General features: G+C 44.0%; 1 protein-coding gene across 1 annotated transcript in view; it reads left to right on the top strand.

Moving 5' to 3' along the window:
• The window catches only part of VPS36 (vacuolar protein sorting 36 homolog), a 44,998-nt gene that overhangs the window by 9,109 nt on the left and 23,775 nt on the right, over window positions 1-12,114 (top strand). Inside the window, exons 4-6 of the mRNA XM_088469089.1 lie at window positions 3,232-3,346; window positions 4,325-4,408; window positions 9,177-9,263. Coding sequence (XP_088325215.1) covers window positions 3,232-3,346; window positions 4,325-4,408; window positions 9,177-9,263 — 286 coding nt within the window. The remainder of the gene's footprint in view (window positions 1-3,231; window positions 3,347-4,324; window positions 4,409-9,176; window positions 9,264-12,114) is intronic.

Here is a 12,114-nt window from a genome sequence, read left to right as displayed (position 1 = left end):
ATGTTGTCCTTTGTGACATCTACATTTTGTTTACCCTTTCAAATGTCATCTCAGGACATAAAGTTTGGTGTAGCCAGATTGCGCTGTACGGTGGCACACACGTTTGGTGTGGCCAGATGGCGCTGTAGGGTGGCACGCATGTTTGATGTGGCCAGATGGCGCTGTAGGGTGGCACGCACGTTTGGTCTGACCAGATGGCGCTGTACGGTTGCATATGCGTTTGGTGATGACCTCAAGAGACTCATTTGAATAACTTTCTTTTTTTATGAATTTGTGGCCCAGTGGAGCTTACAATCTATATTCCCTACCACATGCATACACACACTAGGGTTATTTTTTTTGTTGGGAGCCAATCAACCTACCAGTATATTTTTTGGAGTTTGGGAAGAAACTGGAGGAAGCCCACACAAGCACAGGGAGAATATACAAACTCCACACAGTTAGGACCGTAGTGGGAATCGAACCCATGTTCTCAGTTTTTGCTCCCTGGGCCATTTGCGACTCTCTATTTTCCTTACTCCCTGGGCTGTTGGCGACTCTCTGTCTTTCTTGCTCCCTGGCTGTTGGCGGCTCTCTGTCTTTCTTGCTACCTGGGCCGTTGGCAGCTCTCTGTCTTTCTTGCTACCTGGGCCGTTGGCGGCTCTCTTTCTTTCTTGCTACCTGGGCCGTCGGCGGCTCTCTGTCTTTCTTGCTCCCTGGGCTGTTGGCGGCTCTCTGTCTTTCTTGCTACCTGGCTGTTGGCGGCTCTCTGTCTTTCGTGCTACCTGGGCTGTTGGCGGCTCTCTGTCTTTCGTGCTACCTGGGCTGTTGGCGGCTCTCTGTCTTTCTTGCTCCCTGGGCTGTTGGTGGCTCTCTGTCTTTCTTGCTCCCTGGGCTGTTGGCGGCTCTCTGTCTTTCTTGCTCCCTGGGCTGTTGGTGGCTCTCTGTCTTTCTTGCTCCCTGGGCTGTTGGCGGCTCTCTGTCTTCCTTGCTCCCTGGGCTGTTGGCGGCTCTCTTTCTTTCTTGCTACCTGGGCCGTCGGCGGCTCTCTGTCTTTCTTGCTCCCTGGGCTGTTGGCGGCTCTCTGTCTTTCTTGCTGCCTGGCTGTTGGCGGCTCTCTGTCTTCCTTGCTCCCTGGGCTGTTGGCGGCTCTCTGTCTTTCTTGCTCCCTGGGCTGTTGGCGGCTCTCTGTCTTTCTTGCTCCCTGGGCTGTTGGCGGCTCTCTGTCTTTCTTGCTCCCTGGGCTGTTGGTGGCTCTCTGTCTTTCTTGCTCCCTGGGCTGTTGGTGGCTCTCTGTCTTTCTTGCTCCCTGGGCTGTTGGTGGCTCTCTGTCTTTCTTGCTCCCTGGGCCGTCGGCGGCTCTCTGTCTTTCTTGCTCCCTGGGCTGTCGGTGGCTCTCTGTCTTCCTCTTCCTGGGTCGGCGGTAGTTCTGTTTTCCACTCCCAGGGCTGGCAATAGGTCTCTGCCTTCCACTCCCTGGCCATCGTTCTCTGTCTATTTATATGAGTAGGTTAATTGTATTGAGAAGGAGAAACACAATCAATGGTTGTGTCCCCTACAGAATCTAGTTGGCGGCTCTCTGTCTTTCTTGCTCCCTGGGCTGTTGGCGGCTCTCTGTCTTTCTTGCTCCCTGGGCTGTTGGCGGCTCTCTTTCTTGCTACCTGGGCCGTCGGCGGCTCTCTGTCTTTCTTGCTCCCTGGGCTGTTGGCGGCTCTCTGTCTTTCTTGCTACCTGGCTGTTGGCGGCTCTCTGTCTTCCTTGCTCCCTGGGCTGTTGGCGGCTCTCTGTCTTTCTTGCTCCCTGGGATGTTGGTGGCTCTCTGTCTTTCTTGCTCCCTGGGCTGTTGGCGGCTCTCTGTCTTTCTTGCTCCCTGGGCTGTTGGTGGCTCTCTGTCTTTCTTGCTCCCTGGGCTGTTGGTGGCTCTCTGTCTTTCTTGCTCCCTGGGCTGTTGGTGGCTCTCTGTCTTTCTTGCTCCCTGGGCCGTCGGCGGCTCTCTGTCTTTCTTGCTCCCTGGGCTGTCGGTGGCTCTCTGTCTTCCTCTTCCTGGGGCGGCGGTAGTTCTGTTTTCCACTCCCAGGGCTGGCAATAGGTCTCTGCCTTCCACTCCCTGGCCATCGTTCTCTGTCTATTTATATGAGTAGGTTAATTGTATTGAGAAGGAGAAACACAATCAATGGTTGTGTCCCCTACAGAATCTAGTTGAAGCAAAACAACAATTCATTGTATTTTTCTTAACAAACACAGCCATAAACTTTGTGTGTATGTATAGATCAGTATATGAACATCAGTCACATAGCTTTATGTATATTTGTGTTATAAAAAGAGAAACTTTTATGGATTTCCTGTTGAAAGGTTACTGTGTATAACAGGTCACCAAGCTGTAAAAACGTTTAGTGTCCGAGTTGATGTTAATAACAATATTTTTGGACATATATGATGATGTTTTTTCTACATGTGTTGACGTTTAGAAGATGAAAGGCTTGAGTTTATCCTGTCCTGGCTGGCACACCGGTCTCTCCCAGTTGCAGACATGTTTCCATCAGGACTATAAACTCTTGTCATATACCCTGAATGTAGAGAAATTGCTGGCACGGAAACCAGGATATTAGCCTAGTTTCAAAGCCCCTATCCTGGTTACTCGATTACTTGTATATTCCACCACGTTAATGGTCTATGGAACCCACAGTATAGGCTGATCCACTATTTAGATATACTGCAACATTTTCAGTTGCTGTGTATTGTGTATATGAAAGAGCCCTTGCTAAGAGTTAAGATGTTTGGCTTTACTGTTGTATGTAACCTTGTTCTACTTCCTTGGGAGATGTGGGCAGGCTAATGTCTGTGTAGTGTACCTCTCTCTAATGAAAGCCCCCAACATGTTTGCATATAATATAGAAGCTCTTTTCTATGTAGGGGCTTGCAGTTAAGGTTTAGTGGTCCTTTAACTGAAACATGTACAGATATACATATGGGTATACAATGTCATATATCTAAACATCTCAACTTGTATTCATGGATTTAATAGACTATACCTGGTTTCTAGGTTTTGCTTAATGAACAATATGTGATGATGTACAGATTGTTTGCTTAGTGAGATGTGCAGCTTTGTATTTCCGTATGTTGTATTTGATCTTTATGTTCTTATTTATTTGTACCCGTCTAAACCTTGGCACTTGTTACATTTGTAGTGTTTTATAGTGTCATTCCATCATTTTATGTACTATTGGTATCTAATCTGTTCTTGTTCTGCAGTGCCAAAATTGTAGTACACCTCCACCCTCCTTCTCCAAATAAAGAACCTGGACCGTACCAAACCAGCCGCTACTCCCATGTCAAGCTGTCCTTTAGGGAGCATGGTCAGATTGAGGTAACTGTTCCCTGGGCTGCTATATTATTCAGTACACAACACTTTTGTGTTTCTCCAAATAGCAGGTGTAACAGTAATGAATATGTTAGTCCATTTGGGGGGAGGTTTATTAAACCTTGTAAAAAAAAAAAAAAAAAAAAAAGTGGAGGTATTGCACAATCAATCAGATTATAGCTATCATTTATTGGGTACATTCTATAAAATAATATCTACAATCTGATTGCTGCGGACAACGACGCCACTTGTCTACTTTAAAAGGTTTGCTACATCTTGCCGTAGAGCAGGGGTGGGGAACCTTTTTTCTGCTGAGGGCCAATTTGATATATATAACATTATTTGTGGGTCTGGTGCAGGCCACGCGCCCTCCGTGTGATGTCGCATGGGGTGGGGTCACAATTGCTGGTGATTACAGCAATGCCTGGAGCATCCTGAGGATGCTCTGGGGAGCTGTAAGGGCAGCGGTGTGACCATCTGAAGCGTCCTAAGGACGCTCCAGGTGACACTGCTGCATAGATTCTGGCTGCAGGGTGCCAGGGTGCTAGCCAGACGGGGCTACAAAAAAGGCTCATAGGGCCAGATAAAATTATTCCGCGGGCCTTATACGGCCCCCGGGCCTGAGGTTCCCCATCCCTGCCGAAAATTGTTCTTTTTTATAGTTTTTTTTTTTTTTGTAATTTTGGGAATTATTATTATTGCACGTCCTAATAGCCTGTTACTGCCATGTATACCTGCATTATTTCTATGCATGAGCCCCCACCACTTATACTGGTCTATTCCCTGCCTCAAAAAACCATCTTGTTAATAACGATCAGCCAGCTCTATGGATAATACCTGGACACACATTTTAAAGATAACTGAACATGAAAGTAAAACTCATTTGAATTATTGTTGTTAGTAGTTGCATTTAATTTGATAGACTAGCTGCTGCCATAGCTATTGCACACCACTGACCTGTTCTTCTCTTGTGCTTGGCTGCAGTTCAACAGGCGACTATCAGAGGAGCTGACACAGAGGAGGTGGGAACGAGTATCGCCCTCTATACAGATGAGCAAAGGCCCCCAGGTAACGCCTGGCACCATGATATCAGAACATTGTAGCCTGCTGGGCACTTCAAAGTTTATCCTGCTCTTTGTAGTCCTGCAGTATGTGCTTGACCTAGTCCTATGTTAATTATATTTATACCCCTTTTACACCGGAGCTAAAACCCGGGTTTTTGAAGGGTTAACCCGGGCAGCTCCCTGGTGTAAAAGGGGTGAGGGTTGGTTCGCCGGGTCGAGTGACCCAGCAATCCAACCCAGGTAACTAGCAGAGTTTAACATGGGCGTAGCCTGTGAAACCCTGCTGTGAGAACAGCGCTCTCCGGGTCACGATGACCTGGAGTGCGCTGCTAGCCGACCGATTGGTCCGGTTTCAGTGGCGCTTGGAGATGACGTCATCTCCAAGTGAGCACTTTCACTCCGGAAAAGCCGGGTCTATGCAGACCCGACTGCGGTGTGAGCTACGCTGACTCGGGAATATCCCGAGTCGGCGCCGGCAAAATTCCGGGTCTGATCCGCATAGGAACTTTATTCCAACTCCGGGTCAGACTCGGAATTTAGGTGGAAAAGGGGTATTAGTTAGCATTAGAAGAGGTCTTATAGAAAAAAACAAACAAGATATAGGGTACAGAGACATACATCCGCACAGTGGAAGCTTACAGTAAATGGGCTAAAACACAGGAAGGGGGGCTCTGCTACAATGACCTAATGTTCCCATTAGGGGACAGTGCTTACAAATACTGATCCATTGAGTAAGTGTCTGCAGAGATGAGTTTTTATTATGAATTTATTTAAGTAATTGTTTTGCATACATAAATCCATTATCCAGACATTATATTTAAAAGTGTTATAGGGGACCCCTGGTCTGGTCCGGGGCCTAGCAAGTCACATCGCTGATCACTAGAGTAGTCAGTGTCCCTTCCCCTTCAGTAAGTCCCTGTTGTCAGCTAATGGATAGGTGGTAATGCTGCATCACTGCAGAGCAAAAGAGCTAATTGCAGCGATTCGGCTTCAGGTAACAGGGAGATTCCCGGGGGAGTACAGAACAGTAGTTTATCTTATATAGACCATCCTTTGAGATCGTGTCAGCCTTGTGCCATTATTATAACTTATATATTCTTTACTGCGAAGGAACAGATCCTGGTTACATCATGGAGTCTTTACTTTCTAATACCAGACATCAAGTCATTACACACTATTAATCCCAGGGCTATGGAGTCGGTACACCAAACCTTAGACTCCAACTGCTCTATTTTACTACTGTCTGACTCCTGCATAAATGGCAAATGTATATTAATTAGTAAAAATAACTGTAATGTAGTAAATTGGTAGCACAAGGCATAGTCATCACCACCACGTAATCATCGAGCAGTGATATTTATATACTACTAGTAATATGTAGCCAGCATATGCCGGGTCACCACAGCCCATCCCCATCCGGCTACTCTTATAATACTCACTCACCAGTGCCGGCACAGGGTTCTCCTCTGTTGGTCTGTCCACCCTCCATTGTGGCAGTGAGAGCTGTTGGCGGGGGCAGGGGCTCAGAATGCCCATGTACGCCCTGCGGCATGCCCTTCTCCATTATTATATAGATTATATAATATAATATATTTTTTGGGACTGTTTTCAAACTGCAGCAACCTCTGTCTGACCGGTCATCGCAGACTCTTCTTTTGTCTGGATTGTCACCTGCTTCCAAGTTTTGAAAAAGTGCAGACAATATACAGTATATGGTATAGTTAAGTCTATTTGTCATTTCAAGTAATGCAGGGTTTTGTTTAAGGTTTATTTTTTACTGTATTGTATCTTTCACCATTTGTTCTCTTTTATCAGGCGACATTTGCAGGCCTGATGTACTGTGCTCTTTCTGCAACGTGTTATGCAATGTTCTTCCAGCTGACGTGCTTCCCTTGCCCTTACAAGCTCCCATGCTGTTGCTGGCTGCTTTTCTTCTTCATGGATAACCAGATTGCCTGAAGCTTCACATAACTGCAATTTTATATTAATTGATGATTCACTGTTAACCATTAAACCCCCAAGACATTAAGAAACCATATTTCACTACAAAACTTCTGATTGTTTTTGAAGCTTGCAGCTGATATCCCCTGCAGACATTAAGTTTGCCAGCAGATGGCAGTCACTGCTTAACTTTGACTCTAGCAGATGTATTTTGTAAAATACTATTTAAATGGTAATTCCATCTGTAATATAATAACCCAATGCCCCTCTTCTCTAACTAGTAGCATTATAGGGACTCTTAAGTGGCATATTCAATTGGCCACGATAAGCTGTTTTCGGCAAAAAAGTTTAGCCGATGGCCCCATTTTGCCAGGCGAAAACTTATCCCCGTATTCAGTTCCAAAGACTTTTCGCCTACGCGGAAAGTCAATGCATTGGTATAGGTGAAAAAGATTCCTCTATGAAACCAGGTGGAAAAAAGTGCAGAATTGCGGTTTTGGGGTGCAAAGGTGGGGAAACCACCCTGCACCTTTGGGACAGGTCCCCAAAGGTTACCTGCGTAAGAAAAAAATATATATTTTTTTAAGAACACCCCAAAAAATTACAATGAAAAAGGGGGGTACAAACATAAAAACTAGCTAAATAAGCTTTAGGGTTTTTTTTTTTTTTTTCCCGTTTTTTTTTAAACTTTTTTGCGATTTTAAACCATGCTTGCACCCATTTTCATGTACCCCAAATTTGCTGGGACTAGTTATTTTCTACAAAAACCCTGCTAACTGCTATTCTTCACCACTTGTGCAAAGACGCTAATTAGCAGCTATTGACAGCATTTAAGTACCCCAAATAGCTTCAGTAGGGCTATTCGGGGGCATCTACATTGATCCCCAATGTTAGTGCATCTTTTGTCAGGCTAATTTCCCCATATCTGACAGCATTTTTCGGCTGTTTGAGTTTCACCGGGTTCCGTTTTCGCATCATTTGGAAATTGAATACGACGAATAGCGGGGCCGCGCGCGAAAAGTTTTCACCTCCAAAACACGCGAAGTCGCCGAAAAGTACGGCAGGCAAAACCTTTCTGACTTTTCGCGTCTAATTGAATATGCCCCTAAGCCGGGGACCCCTCAACGTTCTGAATTACATGGCTGGATCTAGTACTGTGTTCATGTCTAACACAATAGTGGGATAACAGGGAGAAGGCTGGACCGTGTTACACACTGACAAAGCACAGTTTAACCTCTCATTCAGTTGATTGTCATCGCCTGGGCATTAACTATTGCACCGCTGGCCGTGGTGGAATTACTCCCAATTAAAATTCCACATTATGTGTAGTTACCATTAATGTTGAATATGCTTTATATGTTTAATGCTAAAAGTAGAAGGAAAAAAACAATATTCTGTATATCTCATGCTCCAATCCTCCTTATGCTAGCAATCTGATAGCTCCCTTGGTCACATACTGTAATGTGTTCTTAGTGTCAGTAGACAGGTGTTTTATTCATTACTTAGGACAGCATGTGACTACTCTTAGGGGTCTATTTACTAAAGTGCGGGTTTCTAGAAGTGGAGATGTTGCCCATAGCAACCAATCAGATTCTACTTAACATTTATCTAGCCCCTTCTAGAAGTTAATAACTAGAATCTGATTGGTTGCTGGGGGCAACATCTCCACTTCTAAAAACCTGCACTTTAGTAAATACACCCCTTACTGTAAAGAACCCTTTTGCAGCTGGAGGTTCAATATATTTTCTTCAAGGGGTGGAAATGTTTGTCACAGACATTTGTGTAAGAGCCATTAGTGTATTTCTATACAAGGACGATACCCCCAAATATCTTCTCTTCTCCTATGTAAATGCATCTAGCCTGGGCAGTCTCTAATAACATATGTATTGTTTCGCTGAATATTCCCATATATGTATTTGACAGTCTATAACCAGCGTATGCACAGTGCTGGCTGCCATTTTGCTACCAAATTAATATTTATTAACCGATGTCACTGGTACCTACGGAATGGACAGGCTGCATACTGATTCAGCTCACATAACGGATGCCTTCATTGTTTGTGAGTTATACGTCAAATTTGGGGTAAGAAAGGGGCGGGGCATATTAACTTTTTAATATTATTATGACATCACATGGAAGCTAAACAGAAAAAAAATAAATGTTATTTAAATACTCCCTATATGAGACCTTAATGCACATCAACTTAATGTATATTATTGTTAGACACATATATGTTATAAATCAAACCAATCAAGTATAATAAACACCACAGGCAAGGGTTACTTTGTTGCCTGGTTGCTTTAGCCATAGGAGCTGACATTTTATTCTTTATAATGTTGTCTTTGTATTTCGGTTGTTTGTATATTTTATTAATGATGTAGTATTGTATAGGCAAAACTAACTGACTGACTGACCCATTCTCTGCATTTCTACCCCTCAGCCAGCCTGTCCAGGTGCTCAGTAGGGGAAAAGTCATATAAGACAGAATGAGTCTGTCAGCTAGTGTGTAGATACCCAACAATAGAGCCAGCTGGATCCTCATGTGCTTTATCTTACACCGTGTATGTAGGGATTACGTGTTACGCTCTTTTATTAGTGGTAGTATTAGATGAATATATAAGATTGCTTTGTTCCGGTGTCTGAAGCGGATAAGCAGGTCAGTACTGGCAAAGCTTGCTATGAGCTTCCTAGTATTTCTATACACAATACTATGGCAGCTGACGAATAAGCATGTACATCCTGCAAGGTATAATGATGTATTTTAGAAAATGAAATTGCTCGGTGAGAACTCTTCTGTGCTTCCTTCCTCTTTCCTTCTTTTCCCTACAAAGGCTGGAAGAATAAAAGCTGTCGGGATTGTCGGCATCGAGAGGAAGCTGGAAGAGAAAAGAAAAGAGACTGACAAAAACATTTCCGAGGTTGGTGCAAATTTGTTTCTGTTGCTGGTCTGGGCGAGTCACTGGGGCAGTACCACCCCCTCCCAAATGATCTCCATCGCTCTTGGCAGATAACGTACCTTACATTCTCCGGTATATACATCCTCCTAAAGGTTACCTGCTGTAGAAGACAGTAAAATGTTATACGTGTAACTGACACTGTGAGAACTCACCTGGGAGAAGTGTTGGTCCCATCTTCAAGCAATCAGCGTGAATGACCCAATGCAATCTCTGGTATGTGAGCAATTCTGTCTCACTTTACTGCATTTTTGTTATTACCCCATGGACTATACTAATATGTTCTATCAGGCTACTGTATATCACCAATAACTTTCTTTCCCTGCAGCTATTGATCTGTAGGATAGAAACTGTTTCTCTTTTTTGAGTTATGAGTTTTAGTAGCAACATACATTACTGGCTGTACACAGCGATATACTTAGCAGCAGGGTGCTATAATAGACAGGGTGCTATAATACACAGGGTGCTATAATACACAGCACTGCTAACATAAAATAAGCAGAGATAAGCATGTGCAGTGTTACTAGTGGTAAGAGCAGTGCCGGATTAAACCCCCCCTAGGCAGTCGAAATTTCGAGGCCCCCCTCGCAAATTATCTCCTAATAGGTTTTTAATTTTACCAAACAACAATATTAATAAACCGTACGCAGCACCACATTTTTTTTTTACAAGCTGACAGAAGATGAGCTTTTTAATTCAATAATTTTTATTGATTTTATAATAACATAAACAATTACACATATTTTGACTCCATTACAAATTATTCCTGATACAGACTCAGTAGAGAGCACAATCACGAACAGATTAAGCATACTGTTGGTCAGGTGTAAGACAAGCTGCATAGACATTGATTCAAAGAATAATGTTCGGTATTACCTTCTTAAATGGCATAATTCCCAATAGAGAACTTAGAATAAAATACCAATTAACAAATAAAAATGGCAGACAGAGTAACACATACAATATACAAAAATAAATACAATCAGGCAATAAACATAGGTAAAGACAAATAACCAATACAGCAGGATATAAAGAGCACCACATAGTATAATGAATAAACAGTAAGAGCCCATAGGCGCCATATTAGCTCATTTACCAAATATGAAATATAAATAGCCAGTGCTAGAGGCATATAAAAGTACAAAAGTACCTTACATCTGAAGCCTGATACATAATAATTGCAAAATATTACTAAGTAAAATTAACAAATACTAATAATCTGCCATAAATCAAAACCCTCCAAAACAACCCATCAAATAACCCCCCACCCTGTATGGCCTAACCCCAACCCAGGAGTACTTGGATCCCAATTCCCCCTTACCAACCTACAATATCCTAACCTATAAACCCCCTCCCCCCACCCACCCACACAAACAAAGGATAGTAAAACACATATATGACAAGGGCAATATATTTGTTGCCCTTAGCTAGGCTAGACTATGCTAAACCCAGCTCTCCCGCATAATAAGGATAAAACATTTTCCACAGACATACTAGAGAGAGAAAACGTTCTTCACATACTTAAAGCTTGGCAGCATACTAATATATATATACTAGGATATTATAACCAACAAGACAGAGAAATATTGGAACATGAAAGCATAATGAGGGGCACCAAATTATTAATCATTAATCCGGCCAGGCCTCAGGAGGCAGTGAAAATAAAGGCATAGTTCCATCCCCATTTGCCCAAAGACGTACAGAAAAGTACATGGAATGCTTTAATGATATATCTTGAAGACATCCATCCTTCCAAGGGCACACAGAAAAAAAAATATGAAAAACTTGAATGGCAAAGCCTGATGCCTCGATCCCTCCACTAGATATGTAGCACTCTTTGGAAAATAACACAGTAAACCCCAACAGCCTAGGGTTTGAAAGGGTATCCAGCATGGGAATAGACACTTCCCTAGGTACGGATAAGCTCCAGACTTGTTCTTTCTTATAGGACATGTAGAAGGTAGCCTCATCAGTTGGGGACACAGCCATCACTTCTCCAAGTTTATTGAGAAGCCTCTGTGTGGAAGCAGCAATCGCTTGAAGAATCAGCTGCATTGAACTAGCCATATGTAAGGCAATCAAGCCGCAAGTATCCGCAGTAACTGTAAGCAGGTGCAGACTACATGGTGGTGGCTAGCACACCACCTATGTTCTCCAGCAACAGCTATATACTGCAGCCAGCGTCAGGATCTGTTATGAGGAGCTGAATCTCACCACCAGAGGCACTTAAAATAAAATGGCTGCCAACTGTCCAATCTGATTATCAGACACAGGAAATCACTCGCTCCGGGGCTCGCACCAAAACGGGGCGGCTGTCGATGTTGATCGACAGCTCGCCCTGTTTTGTAGGTGGGTAGGGGGGGTGGCTGGCCAAATGGAGGCGTTCACAAAGGAACGCCTGTCCTTTGAGGGCGGCCCTACTGACATCACTCGTGATGTCAGTAGTTGAGCTTCCTGCTCTATTAGAGCAGGAAGCTCACTGGGGCTTGTGGGAACGAGACCCTACCACAAGGGTCTCATCGCAAGCCCGATGGTCGCGACCATCACCTGGCCGCTCGCAAAAGCTGTGGGTGGTCACTCACAGCTTAGCGAGCGACCAGGAGGCCGGATTGGAAAGAAAAACAGCCGCCCAGATTCAAAGCAAGTGCTCACAAAGAGCGTCCGGCTCTGAATCAGGGCCAGAATCCCTTGGTGAGTAGCAGGAGATTAGAGGCACCAACAACAGGGAGAAACCGCAGAAATAATGAGCAGCAGCGGCAAGATCAACGTTCCAGCAAGATCAGCAGCGGCGCTACTTCAGGTAGGGTGCAGTCCC

This window comes from Taudactylus pleione, unplaced genomic scaffold (genome assembly GCF_031769625.1).
Source record: "Taudactylus pleione unplaced genomic scaffold, aTauple2 ptg000089l, whole genome shotgun sequence".
Classification (NCBI taxonomy): Eukaryota; Metazoa; Chordata; class Amphibia; order Anura; family Myobatrachidae; genus Taudactylus; species Taudactylus pleione.
The sequence above is the reverse complement of the archived record's forward strand: the minus strand, read 5'-3'. Positions and strand labels throughout refer to the sequence as shown.